The sequence below is a fragment of the Pterocles gutturalis genome, unplaced genomic scaffold (genome assembly GCF_000699245.1).
Source record: "Pterocles gutturalis isolate BGI_N339 unplaced genomic scaffold, ASM69924v1 scaffold27315, whole genome shotgun sequence".
Classification (NCBI taxonomy): Eukaryota; Metazoa; Chordata; class Aves; order Pterocliformes; family Pteroclidae; genus Pterocles; species Pterocles gutturalis.
In genome coordinates this window covers 32,596-50,061 of record NW_010144302.1, presented here as the reverse complement: position 1 = coordinate 50,061, position 17,466 = coordinate 32,596, and the positions used below count along the sequence as shown (strand labels likewise).

The 17,466-nt window shown below is 40.9% G+C and overlaps 1 protein-coding gene across 1 annotated transcript; it reads left to right on the top strand.

The window, feature by feature from the left end:
- Positions 1-779: 779 nt before the first annotated feature.
- Positions 780-12,630, top strand: DERL1 (derlin 1; the record flags this gene model as incomplete). Its single annotated transcript, XM_010085067.1, has 7 exons — positions 780-891; positions 4,162-4,226; positions 7,053-7,079; positions 8,207-8,302; positions 8,990-9,042; positions 10,211-10,321; positions 12,113-12,630. Coding segments are annotated over 7 exons (603 nt in total), but the record flags the coding sequence as incomplete, so codon positions are not given.
- Positions 12,631-17,466: the final 4,836 nt, after the last annotated feature.

The window sequence follows — 17,466 nt, the reverse complement described above, 5'->3', positions numbered from 1 at the left end:
CTTGCATTGGGAGGTTACAAGTTCAGTGTTCTGGTGTGCAGGTGTGTAGGGGGAGAGTGCCTGTTGCGGGAACTGAAACTGAAGGAAGAGAAAAGATCTCAGCCTTTAAATTTCTATTGTATGTGCTCATTATATCATCAGACTGAGTGTAAAAAAAATAGCTTTATCTGTAGTTTGTTTTTTTGTCTGGTTCTGTTACGCATTCTGGAGCTGTAATATTCAGGATCCTAGTGCTCTGTTTGAAATGGTGCTGGTTAAAGAGCTCATTCATAAACAGCCAGGTATTTTCTGTCCTTGCTCCATGCTGCCACACCCTTGGCTATGCCCCATATTGATAGTTGGGAGGCTCTAAAGCAGGTGTAAAATGCTCAGAGCAGCACGTGCTGCCTGGGACAGTATGCTAAAGGCTGTGTGAATTCCTTAGCCTCTGTACAACGGGCAAGAGTGGGTTCTGTATGGTTGCCTTTAGAACAGGGTAGCACCCTTGCAGGCATATCCCTTTTGCACTGCAATAAAGACACAGTACTGCAAAGATGTGTTGGAAGCAATTTGTGAAGTTGTATGTGATTTCTGTTGTAATCCTAATAGCTTTGCTTATCAGATTTAAAAAAAAAAACCAAACTGTAAAAGCTGCTGAAGCAGCAGTGATTGATACTTGGGCTATTTTTAATCTCCTCCTTGATCTTTCAAGTAACTGATAACAAATGAAAACAAAAAACCTGTGCATATGAGTTTATTTTATAATGCATAAATATATCTTTCTCTTTTGATCTGGACAGATCTGGCGACCAGTAACTGCAACTTTCTTCTTCCCAGTGGGACCTGGAACAGGATTTCTGTACTTGGTGAATTTGTATTTCTTGTATCAATATTCATCACGATTAGAAACAGGTATGTTATCCATTAAATTGTGTGCACATGGTAATCTCTGCTCAGAGTTGATAGACACTAAGAATTGTCAGATAGAGCTTCTGTTGGGAATGTTTATGGCAATGGGGTTGTGGCTGATTCAGACAGATTTGTGAGAAAGATGGCTTATCTCTTTGCCCACTTATGGTGGTCAGTGGAAGCTCTGGAAGTGGATTTTCTGTGACTGGCTCCTTCCCTTTGGCAGGGAACCAGTTCATTTAAGGATCAGAACTTGATACTTCATTCAGTAGGAGGACCTGGTGCTTTTAGTTGCTGGATTTCAGGAAATGAGGGATAGCGACTAAAGATGATGTTACCTCTGTTTTGATGTGTCTGATGCCATTTAACACAGAAGGATGATAGAGCATATGTAGTAATGGGTATATCCATCTTAAGAAAATAAGAGTCAGTTTTTCCTTTTTTTGAAAGGCAGTGATGCTTACCTGTGTTCTTCTGTCAGTTATGTTGAATTCAGCGATATCTCATACAAATGAGGTGTACCCCTCTGTCAGATAGAAATGTGAAAAAGTTAAGGAACTAGTTGGATTTTCAGTTAGGGGGGAAAATTAAGACTGGAAGAAAGGAGATCAGATATTGGATCATTTATCTCAGAAAAGAGATTGCTGTTACAAGGTGGCTTCAAAACTGGGTTCGTTTTGAATTGCACAGTTCATTAAAGCTAGACAAAAATAGTTTCAGTTGAAGTAAATGAAGTATTTGCAATAGCCAAGCTCCTCCTGAAAGCCGTTACGAACAGTGTAGTTCTAATGGAGTCTTATAATTCATTGTATAAGTGGAAATGCATTGCAGGGTAATGCTTGGGAAGTCACAGGACAGAGAAGAGATGCCTGGTAAAGCTGTCATCCAGAGAGTATTGTGGAATCCCTTTGAAGTCATAGGAAGAGTAGCAGGGAAAGGGAGGAGTGGTGCCACATTGTATTTGATTGTTTTCTTAGTGAAAGTAGGTAGTAGTTTAGTAGCTAGAGATGGTTCCACCTTCTCTTTGAACCTTTCTGTAATAGATTGTAAACACATGAGAGTACTGGCGGTTACCACATTCTGCTGTGCAAAACTGTGTAGTAAGAGTTCCTGATTGATATCTGCAAATTGTAAGACCTCACTGCTTGTACATATACGTACAAAACGCTCTAGTTGTCTATGCTGTGGCAGAAGTCTCATGGAAGGAAGTCAAGTCTTTCAGCAGTAAATTTACACTTCTGCTGTACCAGCATATCTGGATTTTGAAACTGGGAAGTCAGCTGTGTTTTTGTTTGAATCAATGCATGTCATTTATATTACAGCCATTTTTCTGGGTATAAATGAAGTTCTTGGTTTGGTTGGTCCTTCCTCTCTATAACAAAGGCTTGAATCCTTCTGAAAGTGGGAGGTGTTGAAGTTGCTGATAATGTGTTTACAGGTAGAAATTGTTGTAGGTCTATGCTTCCTTTTGTCTGTGAAACTGTGAAAGTAAAACTTCTATTTTCAGGGTTATATGTGGTTTTTGAGCGTACACTGGTGTTGCATGTTAGCTTCAAATTTAGCTGTTTTGCACTGTGCTTGTGCTTTCCTAACGAGCTGACCTGTAGCTTCCTCTTGTCCTGAGGAAAAGGTTGGTGTGTTTCTATTTTGTTTCTGTTGGAGAAGAACATAACAAATATCAACAGAAAAAAGCAGAATATACAAAGTTGACTCCCCAGTAGTACGAGTGATGAGATGATGAGTCTGCAGTGCTTCCCTGGTGACTGGATTATACCCTGGGCCCTGCTGAAGAACACAGTGGGCTAGAGCTCACCTCACCCCTGCACAGAGCTTATTGTCAGTCTGTAGCTCAGTTCTCTTAGATATTCATTGGAAAGTCAACTTAAATAGTTTCTCTAATATTTTTGTTAGTGATCTAGATAATGGGAAGTGAAAAACTTTAAGGCAATAATATTTGCTTTGATTTCTTCCTATTCTAGAGGAATTCCTATGCTGGAGTTTCTACAGGGTTAGTCAGCTTCCTCTCTTTATTTGTTTCTATTTGTTGTATGGCAGCAGTGAGGAGAAAACTACAGTTTATATAGTTCTTTAACTTTAAAACTTTCCAAAAGATTTTTTCAATGTGTGGGGTTTTTTTCCCTGTCATGTAACTTGCATGTCTGAATTTAAATCATAAACTTAAAATGACTAAAATATCAATTTTGTTTTACATAGGCTGAGTTACTGTAGTTATTCTAAACAGCTAATGCTTAAAAGTATATCTTATTTGTTTAAATTTTTGGGGACATGTAAAATAGTTCTAGGAAGGCAAATACTGCTAATATTAAGCAGTGACCATCTTTCTAGGAATTTTGATGTTTAATTATTAGCATTTAATTCAGTTTGTTTGTGGCACACTGTGTTTGTTGCTGTGTGGTTTGGGCCCGTTTCAGCATATTCTCAGGCTTTCCTTGCCAGCATGGAGCTGTATGGAAGTTGATAGGAGCCTTGCTCAAATGCCAAGGTCTGCGCCAGCCTTTTACAACTATTTGCAAGAGTGAGAGCTTGGATTTTCCAGTTTGCAAGGAGTTGTTGGGGGGGTTTGTTTTTTAACCCTTCTCCCTGCCAGATCCCAGACTCAGCTGGATGTCTGAAGATAATTTAATTTAGTATGACCTGCAGGGGATGTTACTCTGGTTGGTTTGGGTTTTTTTTTTTTTGTTTCCACTGTCCTGAAGAAAATTTACACAGAAAGGAAGGATGGAACAGAATGCATTGCACATGTGTACCCTCCTGGTCATGTATGTTGATTTTTCTGTAGTGTAAAAACTATGGTATCTCTTGAGTCTGACTAGGTGGTGCAAAGAGGGTGCAATTTGCCTAAGTACTGGTTTTCACAGGACTCGATCATTAAACTTGATATTTCTGCTTTTGCTGTGCAAGCATATGTCCTTACTGTGTGCTTCTGATGGGCAGCTTCTTATGACGGATGGGATCCAATGCCATTTTGAAGCCTTGTGAAGTTAAAACCACTTAGCTGCAGTTAGTGTGTTCTTTTTTAAGTAGAGCTGCTGTGGCTGCACTTAATGCTATAGGCCGGATGTCTTATTTTTTGTTCCTGTAGGTTGTTCTATTATAAGGCCTTTTAAAATTAAAAAAAAAAATCATAAACCACAGACTGCATGTAGGGCAACTGTTATTAACTGAGCTTTTCTTAGATAGCTAAAAGTAAAAAAGTCTTTAATTTCTTATCAAGATTTCAGTACCTTTTGTAACAATTCTTTTTGTTTACAGGGGCTTTTGATGGAAGGCCAGCAGATTACATGTTCATGCTCCTGTTTAACTGGATCTGCATTGTTGTATCCTTTTGCTCATCATCAAATTTTTGGAATATTTTGGTTCTTCTATATCTGCCTAAAATATGTTCAAAGCCAAGGTTTTAGCAACTAAAAGTTTTAAAATGTAGCAAATGTTCACAGGTGAGTTTTTAATCTTCCTGGAAAGGTAGTAAGTGGCTTGCAGGAAGAATACTAATAAATGTGTTAATACAAATATGCATTCTGGGGACTGGACTTCTGCTTATGTAAAGCTCAGCTCGTGCTGTGTGAGCTTCCATGGTGTTCTTTGTATTGCTTCACTTATATACTTTTGTGGATTGCCACATGGGCTAAGGGTGAATTTAGTGTGTTTAAGCTTCCATGTCTGATCTCTGCCATTCCCCGAGTTGGAAATTCAAGTACTTCATGGAGAGATCGTTTATGTGCTGGGTACAAGTTAGCTGAGTCTGCGCGGTACCTGCACTGAGGCAGCTTCCTGAAGAAGCTGGGCTTGGTGTAGGAATGTTGGGAAACAGTTTTTTCATGAGCTGTGCTGTTCTACCTGAATTTTCTTTTAGGTCTTGGATACGAAACTGGGAGGAGTTGTTGATAGACCAGGTGGTTTTCCTACCATTCACAAGGATCTTTAGAGGTTGGAGAAATGTGCTGGTCAGGAATCTCATAAAGCTCAGCAAAGGGAAGTGCAGAGTCCTGCCCCTGGGGAGGAACAGCCTCAGGCACCAGGACAGGCTGGGGACTGACAGTCTGCAAAGCATCTTGGCAGAAAAGGCCCTGGAGGTCCTGCTGGACACCAAGTTGACCATGAGCCAGCAATGTGCCTTTGTGGCAAAGGTGGCCACCAGTGTCCTGGGCTGCATTAGGCAGAATGTTGCTGGCAGGTTGAGGGAGGTGATTATTCCTCTGTATTCAGCACTTGTAAGACATGTGGAGGGCTGCGCCTGTCTCCAGGTTCCCAAGTGCAAGAGAGACATGGACATACTGGAGCAAGTCCAGTGAAAGGTCATGAAGATGATTAAAGGGTTGGAGCATCTGTCACATGAGGAGAAGCTAAGATTGCTGGGATTGTGCAGCTTGGAGAACAGCAGGCTCAGGGGTGTCTTGGAATCATAGAGTAGTTCAGGTTGGAAGGGACCTTTAAAGGTCATCTAGTCAACTGCCTTGCAATAAGCAGGGACATCTTCAACTCAGTCAGGTTGCTCAGAACCCTGTCCAACTTGACCTTGAATATTTCCAGGAATGGGGTATCTACCACCTTTCTGGGACACCTGTTCAGGTGTTTGACCACCCTCATAATAAAAAAAAAATCTTATATCTAGTCTAAACCTACCCTCTTTTAGTTTAAAACCATTACCCCTTGTCCTGTCGCAACAGGCCCTACTAAAAAGTTCGTCCCCGCCATTCTTATAAGCCCCCCTTAAGTATTGAAGGGCTGCATAAGGTCTTCCTGGAGCCTTCTCTTTTCCAGGCTGAACAACCCCAACTCTCTCAGCCTGTCCTCACAGGAGAGGTGTTCCGTCCTTCTTATCATTTTCATGGCTCTCCTCTGGACCTGCTTCAACAGGTCTATGTCTTTCCTGTGCTGAGGATTCCAGAGCTGGACACAGTGTCGATGTGGATAAATACCTGACAGGGGAGGAAGTGAAGGAAATGGAGCTATGCCTCTCTCAGTGGTGGGACAAGAGGACAGGCACAAAATGAAGTACAGAAAATTCAATTTAAGTGTAAGAAAGACCCTTTTTCTGTAAGGACAGTCAAAACAGTGGTATGGGTTGCCAAGAAAATCTCCATCCCTGGAGATGCTCCCATTCTGTCTGTGCTGTTGCTGCCTCCTTGTAGCAGTTTGCAGTGGCACTGCATGTGCAAAAAAGGGAGCAGTGACATCAGCGTGAACCAGATACAGCCAGGAGAGCTAGTGTGTAGAAATGCTGTCACCTTTATAAATTAATTAACCATCTCTAGTCCATCTCACATTCCACTGTATGGAGGGAGTTGCTATTCCTGCTAGTCCTGTTGAGCCACAGCAGTAACTAGGCAAACAATGTGGGTTTAGTTATGCTGTTAAGAAAGCCATCAGCTTCATTGTGTTTGCAGGCTGTTGGCTGTGAGCTATTAGATGAATCTGTGACTTGACTTTCAAACTCATCATTGAAAGGCTTCCAGTTGCTTGTTCCCTATATGATGTAAGGAGCAACCTGGTTGCGTGATCTGGGAAAATGCTTGGTGCCATTTTATGCACATTAATGAACTGTTAAAAGCATTCCAATCATAGCATAATTCTTCAGCAACTGTTTCTACTCAGCAGTTACTACAGCAAGTAGATCGTTTGGGTTCCAAGGTAGGAGAGTAGTAAAGCCTGCACTGATGCACTTCAAGAAATTATTTCTTTTCTGTGACTCAGTGGCAATGTATTGTTGGTTTTTTTAATGATCTGGTATTCTTTAGTTAAAAAACCAACATTTTAGTGTTTAAAAAACTAATGAAGGAATCCAGCTGTTAAATCTGGATAAAAGCTGTTAATCATGCTTTTATGCAAGGGCTAGTTGAGTTTATAGTTGGCCAGCTTCATCATGGAGGGAAGGCCAGTGCATCTGTTAGCCCTCAGGACAATGACTTGAGGTGGTAGCTTGAAAAGCTACTGAAAAGCAGTTACTGAAACTAGGTATGTAAGTCTCTAGATCATAGAGAGTTTTTAATTTTTTCCAGTGGCTAACTTAAAACTTCACAGGAGCGCTGTTTTAATTTTAAACATTTAAGGCCTTTGTGTATGCGTTCACAGTGTGCGCAGCTTCTTTTTATTGTTCTAGTCTACCAGGTTTTGCTGCGTTTTCCTTAATGGTGCAATGACAGATAACTGGTCTGGCAATGGACATGCAGGTAAGTCTGGTGCAGTTTCTTAAATAAGATTATGGAACTTTCTGACTACTTAATGACTTTACAGAGAGCATTATCAACATAACTGCAGAACATAGTGAAGCTAGGCTGGTTTAGTTTATAACAAGATGGACTGCAGTGTGTGTATTGTTTGTTTTTCAGTTTGAGTTAGCCCCAGCTAACATCACAAGCCTGTATCTGAGTCTGGTCCTCCTAACCTAGTTAGGGAGTCAAGGAGTGAAAACTGGCTGTTTGTGCAGTCAGGAAGTGTTCGGCCTTTTATTAAAATGGACACAAGATGTCATCTATGCACTGTTTCCTCTAATGAATGTGGATCTGCATTCTGACTTTTTAATCTAAAGATGGTTCTTGGGTTCATTAGTCTTCTCAAATGCAGTGTGCCTTTTATTTGCCAACGCAAGAATATTTGTTAAAAAAGCAGCTTCAGATTCAGATCAGAACTGTGAAGGGCAAAATCCCCACAAGAATTATTAAAACAATGGTCTAAGGAACCAGTTTCAGTGAGGTAGTTCTTATCCCCTCAAATATTAAGGAGGGAAATGGGGGAGTGTTTCTTGGACACAGCAGAGTATCAGATAACTGCTTGTCTCTGAAACAGTGATTTACTGGTGCACCTTCACTCTGTGCTGCTCTGAGGGGGACGTAGCTGGCAATTTGATGGAGTAACACTTCATCCAGCATATTAGCTTAGCCCCAGATGAGTGTATTGGGGTTAGTGCCCTGGGTTGTGAATGGAAATGATTGTGGCACAGATATGTCGCTGACTTCGCTGTAGTTGTGCTACCAAGCAGCTGGGAGCAGGGGAGCTCACCACAGCTGCTCTTTCACTTGGTGCAAGTTGGAGCCCTTGGCTTTGGCGTTGTCTTGCAAAAGAGAATGACCAAGTATGTTCTCCTGCTTAGCCTTCTCAGTAGCTTTTGAACAGATCCATGACACATGGTGATAAAGATTCTGGGGCAGTCTTTAAAGATTTTGCTGATGTATCATGCTTACAAGGCATTTTTGAAGCTGTTAGCTCCTGTTGCCTGTTTAAGTTTCTTGGGCTTCTGTCAAAGTGCTGGTAACTTTTTGCCTTTTTTTAAAAATTCTTTTTTTTTTAAACATTGCAGTTGCTGATGATTCCACTCATCATGTCAGTACTTTATGTGTGGGCCCAGCTGAACAGAGACATGATTGTATCATTTTGGTTTGGAACAAGATTTAAGGTATGTCAGACAGGATATTGGGAAGGTTTCTGCCCAGTAGATGCATGTGAAAGGGGTGGGGGGCAAAACAGAAATATTTTATCTTATTAAAGATGTCTCATGCTTTCATATAGCTATGTACTCCTTGAGATGCAGCAAAGACAAATTTCTTCATGGTCTTCTGTATGGTGTCACTTAGTGTGGCTTACTGAAAAGGTGTCCTGACAACTGAAATTCATTGGTCCGAAAAGAGGAAAAAAATTCCTCATAAACAGTAATCTGGATAAAAGCTGAATGTAACAACACCGTAGTGACAAAATGTTGATATTATAAATTGTTCTTTCCTGTGCAACCTCATCTGTTTCTGCCAGATCTTGTTTTGAAAACTTTTTTTGATCATTGTTCCCAGACCTTTTCAAAATCAGAAATGTTAGGACTTTGTTTCAGATATAGGTTTGCTGTGGAACATAGAGTGCAAAAGACACATCTACTTATAATGTTTAAATGAGTGTGCTTTGTCTAAAAATGTTAGCAGTTGCTCAGTTTGGAGTATCTTACCTTGTTAAGTAGAATCCGCTTAAGTTGATATATCAGGATTTGTGGAATGCCTAAAACATTGAGATTATAATTATGCTTATTAGTGCAGTTCAGGTTTATGTCCTTAACTCGTATTTACAACTTTTCTGTCTCCATTGTGTTCTTTTTCAGGCCTGTTACCTTCCATGGGTTATTCTGGGATTCAACTACATCATTGGTGGATCGTACGTATTTACTTATATGGCAAACTTGAAGTTATAGAAGCTTTTGTGGCTATTGAACTTACTGCTGAATTTAGAAGCAATATTAACAGAAGAGGCTGAAAGCTGTGTAATCTGATTGATAGTGCTCCATGTCACATGGTGGTCACTTAAGATAAAAGCAAGGAGGAGATGGACATGTGAAAACTAGAGAGTGTAGGTGAGGGAAAAGTAGTAAGAATTTGGTTTATTTTAAATCTGTGCATTAGGCCTTTTCCTTACTAAAAGAGTAATGCACAGTAAAGAAAGCTGTCGTCCCGTATGACTGCCCATCACGACTGGTTTTAGAATCAAATTTAGCTTGACTCTGATAGTGCTGTTACTGCTTTCCCTCACAATCTCGCCCAACTTGATGTTTTTTTCAGCTTATGAAACAAGGGAAAATGGCAATAACAAGCCCACAGAGCGCCATACTAGCACTTGCTGAATTTGCTGGTCTGTCTTGCGTTTTTTTGACTGAAGTCCGTGATGCAGAAATCCTCTCTGTGCACGGTCTTTCCCGTGGGTGCCTTGTGTTTGTTGGGGCCTCTTGGTGCTGTGCTAACGCAGTTAGTGATAAGAACAAGTTATGTGGTTGATTTATAAAAGGAGGAGATAGTACAGCAAACCCAAATTCCCTTTTCTGGCTGTGCTTCCTACTGACTCACCTGTTACTTGAGAAGACTGCTTCCTGTTAGATACCTGCTGTTTCTATGCGTGATGGAAGATACTTAAGGGTCTCCATTCAGCAGTGTTTTTTCAAAATTGGGAACAAACCAGCTCAGTACAGCAGGAGACAGGTTGTCCGGTGAAAACAGCAGTAACTTCTCAAGCTCTGCAGTCTATTATTTTAGACACTAATAGCTGTATGGTCTAATTCCCTGATGTAAACAAGAATTTAATTGCATTTTCAGTACAGTCTGTAGAGAAGGCTTGGAAAGGAGGGTGGAACGGCCTGTTGATGTTTTGGCACTGAAGGCTGGCGCTTCTAAAGAAAGTGGCTGCAAAATGCTGAGGGAAGGGAAATTTTCTGTGGCTCACGGCCCTGGAAATGCCTGTGGCAGGTGAACAGCAGTAACTGGCAGAAGATGGCCACTTGTTTATTTTCATAGAAGACAGCATGTGAAACAATTCTTTTTCTTTTGCCTTGCAGAGTCATCAATGAGCTCATAGGAAATCTGGTTGGACACCTGTATTTCTTCTTAATGTTTAAATATCCAATGGATTTGGGAGGAAGGAATTTTCTGTCTACACCTCAGTTCCTGTAAGCTGGCTTTATTCTTTAGCTCACTGTTTGTTTCATCCAATTTTCTGTATTGTTCATCAGACATATATTTGCTGGGTGTGTAAGGTATAAAATACTTTGATAAATCAACCTGCTTCAGACTATCATATGACTGTGCTGCTGAGTCATCAAAAATGTTGAGTTTCTTGTAAATGGCTCATGTTCTTTGTTACCCTTAGGGACAGCTTGTGTCTTTTACCAGCTCTTAAGAGTGAAAGTCATAGTTCTGCTAGTGAATTGAGCTGTAGTAAAGAGAATTCCCTAACAATTATCAGATAGTATAAAAAACCCTGTTCTCTCTTGTAAATGATCTTTTATCAGTATTTCCATGTATCATTACATTAGCTACCAGTTCAGCAACCTGTAATGATAGTAGGCAGCAGTTGCAGACTTGTTCTGGACTCCAGTGTGTATTCTGCTTTGCAGTTGGTACCAGTCATCTTGACTGAGACTGCAGGTCTTGGTTTCTGAAGTGCATTTTCTTGTGATCTGTTCATTGTTTTGGCATTGATGCCATGATCAGAAGCCAAAGTTTGTAGCTTCAGTTGCCCTTATCCTCATCCTTTTGGGTTGTGAATATTCTTTCTCTTCCAAACTTTAGTTAGCAACTCAGTTAACCCTTTTTATAGAATAAACTGTTAATTATAAGATGCAGAGTTGAATTACAGTTATACTTCCTGTACAAGTTTTAATGAGTAGGGAGGCTTTATATTCTACTTTTGTGTTTGCAAGCCCCACCTGGTAAACCTAATTTTCTATAAAGATAAGAAGACAAAATCCTGGTTTAAAATGTCTTTCAAGGTAATAACAGCTCTGAAGCTGCCATCAGTCTTCTTGGTTATGTGCAGTTCTCATGATTCCTCGTATGTGTATTTAGTTTTTCTCTGCATTTGAGAAGCAGGAACAGAAGTACTGCAAGCATCTCTAAAGAAGGATAAATTCTGCCTTTGCAATGAAGTTTTTTGTTAAAAAAGATGCTGTGATGAATTACAGATATCTTTAATATGATAATGAAAAACTTCTTCTGTACAGGATCATTTTTCTTTTAGAAAGGAATCTGTTTATGTCAGGGCCTCAGATTTTCGTGGTCAAATTCAGCAAGGGATTTGCAGGAGCTCTGTGTAACTATTGCAGAGCTGAAATGACTCTGCATTGATGGCATCCCTTGCAAAATGCAGAAGCTGTATTTTAGATCACTCTGTCTCTTTAGATGGTAGGCTAAGTGGGATCCTAAGGTCTTACAGCTCTGATTTGCTTGAGCTTTGATTTCAGACAAGGTAGTTGCTTAAGCCTGTTTCCCTTAGTGTCTTTGGTTCCTCAGGAATGTTTACTTGCAGAGCACTGAAATGGTTGGATGCTGTGGTAACAGGAGTTTTGTAACTATTGAAGAGAGAAGTCCAGAAGTTATTTGGAATTTTTAAAAAAATCATTATTTCTCCAGAAAAAAAAAAACAGAGAGAAGTTACAGGGATTAATTTTGTATCACAGCACTTATTCTCAACTATGAGACTCCCTTATCATATGTTTTTTCCCTGTGTTTGGATTATTGTATACAACCATATCCCAGAGATGGAAATTCCCTGGAATTACCATTTCTCAGTGTGCCGAAGGCTTAGATTTTGAAAGAATTCTGTGCAGTATTCCTGTGAAAAGCCAGTTTTATTGACAAGTCTAGCAGTTAAAAGGAAGTGCCTGGAAAAGTAATCTGGCATTTACCCCCAAGGTACAGGTGTTTATACAACTCTCTCCTTCTCTCCTGGCTCGTCCTAGGTACCGCTGGCTGCCAAACAGGAGAGGAGGAGTGTCAGGATTTGGTATCCCACCCGCTAGCATGAGAAGAGCTGCAGAAGACCAGCAGGGCGCTAGAAGACACAACTGGGGCCAAGGTTTCCGGCTAGGTGACCAGTGAAGAACCCCTTCCCTTGGAAAACAGCAATTCTTTGGTTTTAATTGGACGTAGGATCGACCCTTGCTGGTGCAGAGCATGCTTAAGAACTGAACTCTCTGTAGTACTGTTGGATTTAACTGATTAGAAAGAATTTTTCTGGTTCAAGAGAAAATGAAAAACTCCACAAGGGGATAATGTAGATCTTGCTCCAGGTTAGCCAGTAGTGTCCAATTTGATTCTGCCATTAAAAAAAGCCTTCTTTATACAGTATTGTCTGTCTGTTGCAATGGGCATCACTTATGCTGCCTTGTTCCGTGATGTGATGGAACAAGCTAATGGTGTTCTGTCTCGCCTGGTACGTCAAAAGCTTTGTTGACCATGGTAAAGGAAGAATTCAGTGTGAGGCAGATGGATCAAACTAACCCTAAAATTTAGGAAGCTGACTTTTTCCATAGCTGTGCTTAAGTCCCAGGGTCTTTGGACTCTGCTGCATTCATAAAGCAAAGTGCAAATGTTTCATTTCCATTATTAAGCTGTGTTTTGAGGGGAGTTTTTTCTTGACATGCAGCATTTGTCTTACCTGCTACAGCATGGGATGGGCAAGATGAAGGATAAGAGGGCTTTCCTTCAAGATGGCAATAACAGATATTCACAGAATAGAAATGTCTGGACTCTTCATGGCATGTTACAAGGCTTGCTCTGTTTAAACTGAAGCTGTCTGGCTTGGTTTTTTTCCCTGAAATCTTGGCTTCAAGGTTTCTATTTTGATTGCAAAATTGGGTAGCACAAATACTACTTAAACTAGCAAATGTAACATATCATTGTGGTTAATGTAAAGGGTACTGACTGCAGCATTATGTTTGTTAACTGAATCTTCAACTTTCTCTTAAAAGCTTTAAGACATCAACGAATCAAAGCTGGAAATAAACTTTTCCAGGGTCAAGATACAATAGAACATATTGCTTTATTGCAGGACTCCCATTGTCGAATAAGAAATTATGTACACTGTTTATTAGTATCTTTACTTTTTTTGGTAAAACTTTTTGACCTGGAGAAGGGAATGATTCTGTACAGTAGTTTTTCTTGTGCTGGGTTCCTGTGGGCACAGCACAGGGCTAAGATCCAGGAAGCTGTAATGCTAGCTTGTTTCTGACTCACCACAGGGACTTGAGCAAACTTCTTGCTTATCTCAGTTTTCCCGGCTGGAAGGAGGACTCATGGATGTCTCACAGCATTCTTAAAAGGTGTCTGTCCCCGACTCCCCTAGGTGGGAGCTGCTAGTGAGCAAGGTAAGGCTTAGGTTCACGTAAATGACAACACTTAAGCTAGGAACACAGTTACTCTAAGCTTAACCAAGACTTCTAAGTTGGAATATAGTTGCTCCCTTTTTATTTTATAGTTGGAGAAAGAAGAACACCATTACTAGGATGAGATTCAAGTCTTGGACTGAATTTCCCTTGTCTGTCTTTTTGCTGTGTAGGTAGGGCACAGAAGGCTGTTCTGCCCCAATTTAGGTATCTCAGGTATCTGTAAGTAGGTGAAGTGAATCTGGGCCAAAACATTTTTATTACTACTTTGTTTCTTCACTAAACCTGGGTCCTGAATGTTTGAAAAATTGTAAATACTAAGATGTTAAACTGAGCGGAAAATAAGCAGTCGGACTGGAGGTTTTCAGCTGCCTTGCTTGGAAAACATGCATGTACCATTCTTTCACAGAAACTCAATTTTGTTGATCTGGCTTCTGGAAAAATGTAGAAAACCAATAATGATCATCCTGTATGCTTGGGTGTTACGGGAACTTGGAGTTCAGAATCACCTGCCATTTTTGTCCATTCAGTGATAAGTTTTGAAGATGCTCTTGTCTATTTGTATAAAACAGTAGGTAGGAAAGAGGGCTGCAGTGTTGTAAATACTAATCTATCATTGACCAACACCTTTTATTTGATGCTAACTTGAAATTTCTGAGAACCATTGTTTTATAGGAGCCATGATGCAGCTGGTTTTTTTCAGTCATCGTAATATTACTGTCTCCAAAGTATTTGTCTTAATTTTGAGTCAGGACCTAGCTGTGAAGTGAAGATGCAGTAATTTGTGACTCAGCTGAAACCTTGGCACACTCAAATTGCAGAACGTCTGTGTACAGAAGGCCAGAAGGAAGGCTTGGATGGGAGGAAGGATGGCAGAAGTCATTGTCCTGGCCCAGTGCAGTGTGCTGGGTCTTGCTTTCTCAGACATCCTCCTTCTCTAAATTAAGAGGAAAAGGTTTGCAAGGAAGGTAGACTTCTGATAAGTCTTGATTAGCTTTTGAGCTACTTCAAGTCAATTTACTTTGGTTTATGGAAATTTCACTTCAGAATTCCATATTCAGTTTGTTAGTTTCTCACCTCTCACTTGACCTGAAGTGCTGTTTGTCCTCCCGTGTACACTGACAATGGCAGTCTGTTGTTAAATGAGTACCTCCTTTCTTATTTTGTACAGATAATTTCCCTTTTTGTAATCAATTTTTGTTGGCAAAGTTTTAAATTAAAGTTTTGATCTCTGTTACTGTCTCTGTTTTGCTAAATTGTGTTTCAGCTTAAGACAAGCGTTGTGGTCTGCCTGTCTCCGGGAGCTGTGGCAGCTGTGCTGTGACACCACCTCCTGCTGTTGGTAAAAGTACTTGAGAAAATGGCCTGCTTTTGGCTGGGAGTCTTGTCTTCTCTGATCAGTTCCAAAATTGTAAACACATTTTCTGTGCTTATCACTGTGAGTTTTGACAGTCTGTGTCCTTCCTGGGCTGTTATAATTTTACAGCTTTTTTTGTATACTTGATGATTCATACTTTATTGTCCTCCGGGAGAAGTATCCTGCTCACCCTCAAACTTTGTGGGATTGCTAGAGACCACTTACTTTTCATATTCTGCAATACCCTCTCTCTGTCCAGCCAGATGTGCACAGCTGTCAGAATTCTTTTTGAGGCTCTTAACAGATTTGGAGACATCAGCTGTCAGAATTCTTTTTGAGGCTCTTATCTCAACAGATTTGGAGACACGCTGAGCATCTTCTGAATGACTCTTCTGGTCCTCATCGTTCATCTGACTGCGATTTTCCTGTTTGTTACTGTAGAGGCAGCAAGGATCATGGATGAGGTACATAGGGCACTGTGTGAATTTGTTGTGCTCCTTAAACTGGAAAGTCCTGGTCCATACTGAATGCACCAGACAGAACAGCATGGCAAGTGTGTGCCTTTTGATTTTGCTCCAGCTGTGTGAACAGTCAGCGGAATAGCCAGGAATGTGAAATTAAATGCTTCTAAAACGCTTCATCTTTCTTTCCTGTTGCTTTGTCTTGGCAACGGCTCCTCTCTCGACACGACTTGGTAATACAGTGTTGCCAGTGACTTAATGAGAAACTGGACCTGTTGCTTTGTTTTGTCATCTAGTTGTCACATTAGGAAAACAGAGGCTTTAATTTTCAGAATAGTGTATTGTTTGCAGTACAACATAAGATGCTTTCTGTGTTTCTGTATCACCGTGTACCTTTTCAGGGAGGAAGGCTGCTTTGCCTTAATGGGTAAGGTAGTGAGCTGGAGAGATACACACTAATTTACAGCCTGAAGCTTCTGATATTACAAGTCACCTAATGGCTTTGTAATCCTGTTCAGCATCCATAAAATGAAGACAATTCATATTCTCCCTTGTTCTGTGCTAGGCTGAGGATGATGGACCAATTTGTACTTGCCGTGGTGTGGCAAAGCACTGACTTTGGTGACGATCTTCTTAGCATTGCTATTGCCTGCAGTAGTAAATGGCTTTTCTTGGTTTGCATGTCCCTAGATTCTTATTTTGCCATGGATGATAGTAACAGAGTGACTTGAAATTAAGAACTGAGTCTATTATCATGGGTTTATTAATTAAGTTAAATGTGTAATGTGTGCCTATTAAGCAGAAGTACTTAATCTAAAAGGTGATGATGTGCTGTTTTCTGGGATTGAAAAGATGAAAACACTTCAACTGCTTATGTTTCTCAAGCACACTCTTTTGGTGATGAAAGGAGTTCTGTTCGCAGCAGCGGCTCACCTTTTTATCATCTGGAACATGATCTAGGAGGAGCGATTACAACACTTGTGAGCAAAAGTGGCATCAAAGGAACTGTAACTGTGGGATGCTGGCAAGGCCTCTGCAGAATCCTGTTGATGTTGGGGGGAAAAAGTGATGATGAAACCTTAATTCTGATGCTTGGAGGTGGTCTGGTTTCTAGTTTTGTTTTTTTCCCCTCCAGAGGACAAAGCCCTTGCAAAATGCCATTAGAACTCGAATCAGCTCCTAAGGCCAATGTTCTCTGGACTGCTAACCATCAGCCATAGGTCGCCCGTGATGAAGATCATGGCAACTGGAGGCAGTGTTTAAAAACAAACTGCCACAAGCAGTCTTGCATCTGAATTTTACATTTATTTCTTAAAAGGAATGTGTGTCCTGAGTCCCTGGAGTGTCTATGGATTAAAGGCAGCAGGTAGCTGACCTAAGCGCGGTCTTCACTTGTTCACGGGGATGGACGTGCTCCTCTCTAGCTGTGTCAATGTCTGGTTTGGCTTTAGGAGTCCAACGTGCACAGAGCCGGGGCAGCAGTTCCCCAGGGAGACCAGTGCATCTAAACACAAAAAACCTGCGGGAACTGAGCTAAGAGGAAGGAGAGGAGTGTCAGCATGACCCGACAGGCAGCTCTCTCTGTTTGCCTTTCCTGTGTTGGCTGTGTTGGGCTGGTGGAGTCGCACAACCCAAGAGGGAGTTGGACAGACAAGGATGAAGACGTGGCTGAGTCCTTCTGGGGAGGCCCTGGTGTGGCACCTCTTGGGTACAACCTTTCCCAGGGAGTTCTGGGAAGTCTCTTGAGATGCAAACTGCTGTTCCTGAAGTCTGTAGAGAAGAAGGTAGCTCGTGGTATGAAAATAAAGGGGGCAAACCTCGGTGTGTGCGGAGGGAAGGTTCCTAGCTGGAGAGCAGACTTGTATGTGCAGGTTTCATTGGAAGAGTATCGGAAAGAAATTTTGTGTGTGTGTGTGCAGGGGGAGTTTTTGCAACATGAGAATGCTCATGTGGATAATACTGATGAGGACGAAATGCTTTAGGTTTTTATTTCTAAAATTACTTCAGTTAGGTTAGAAGATACAGTGGGTTTTCTGTTTGCTTTTAGAGCTCCAGTTAACCCTTAAAAGCTGAAGTCAGAGCCTACTATTTTGACTGGGGCAAAACACTTC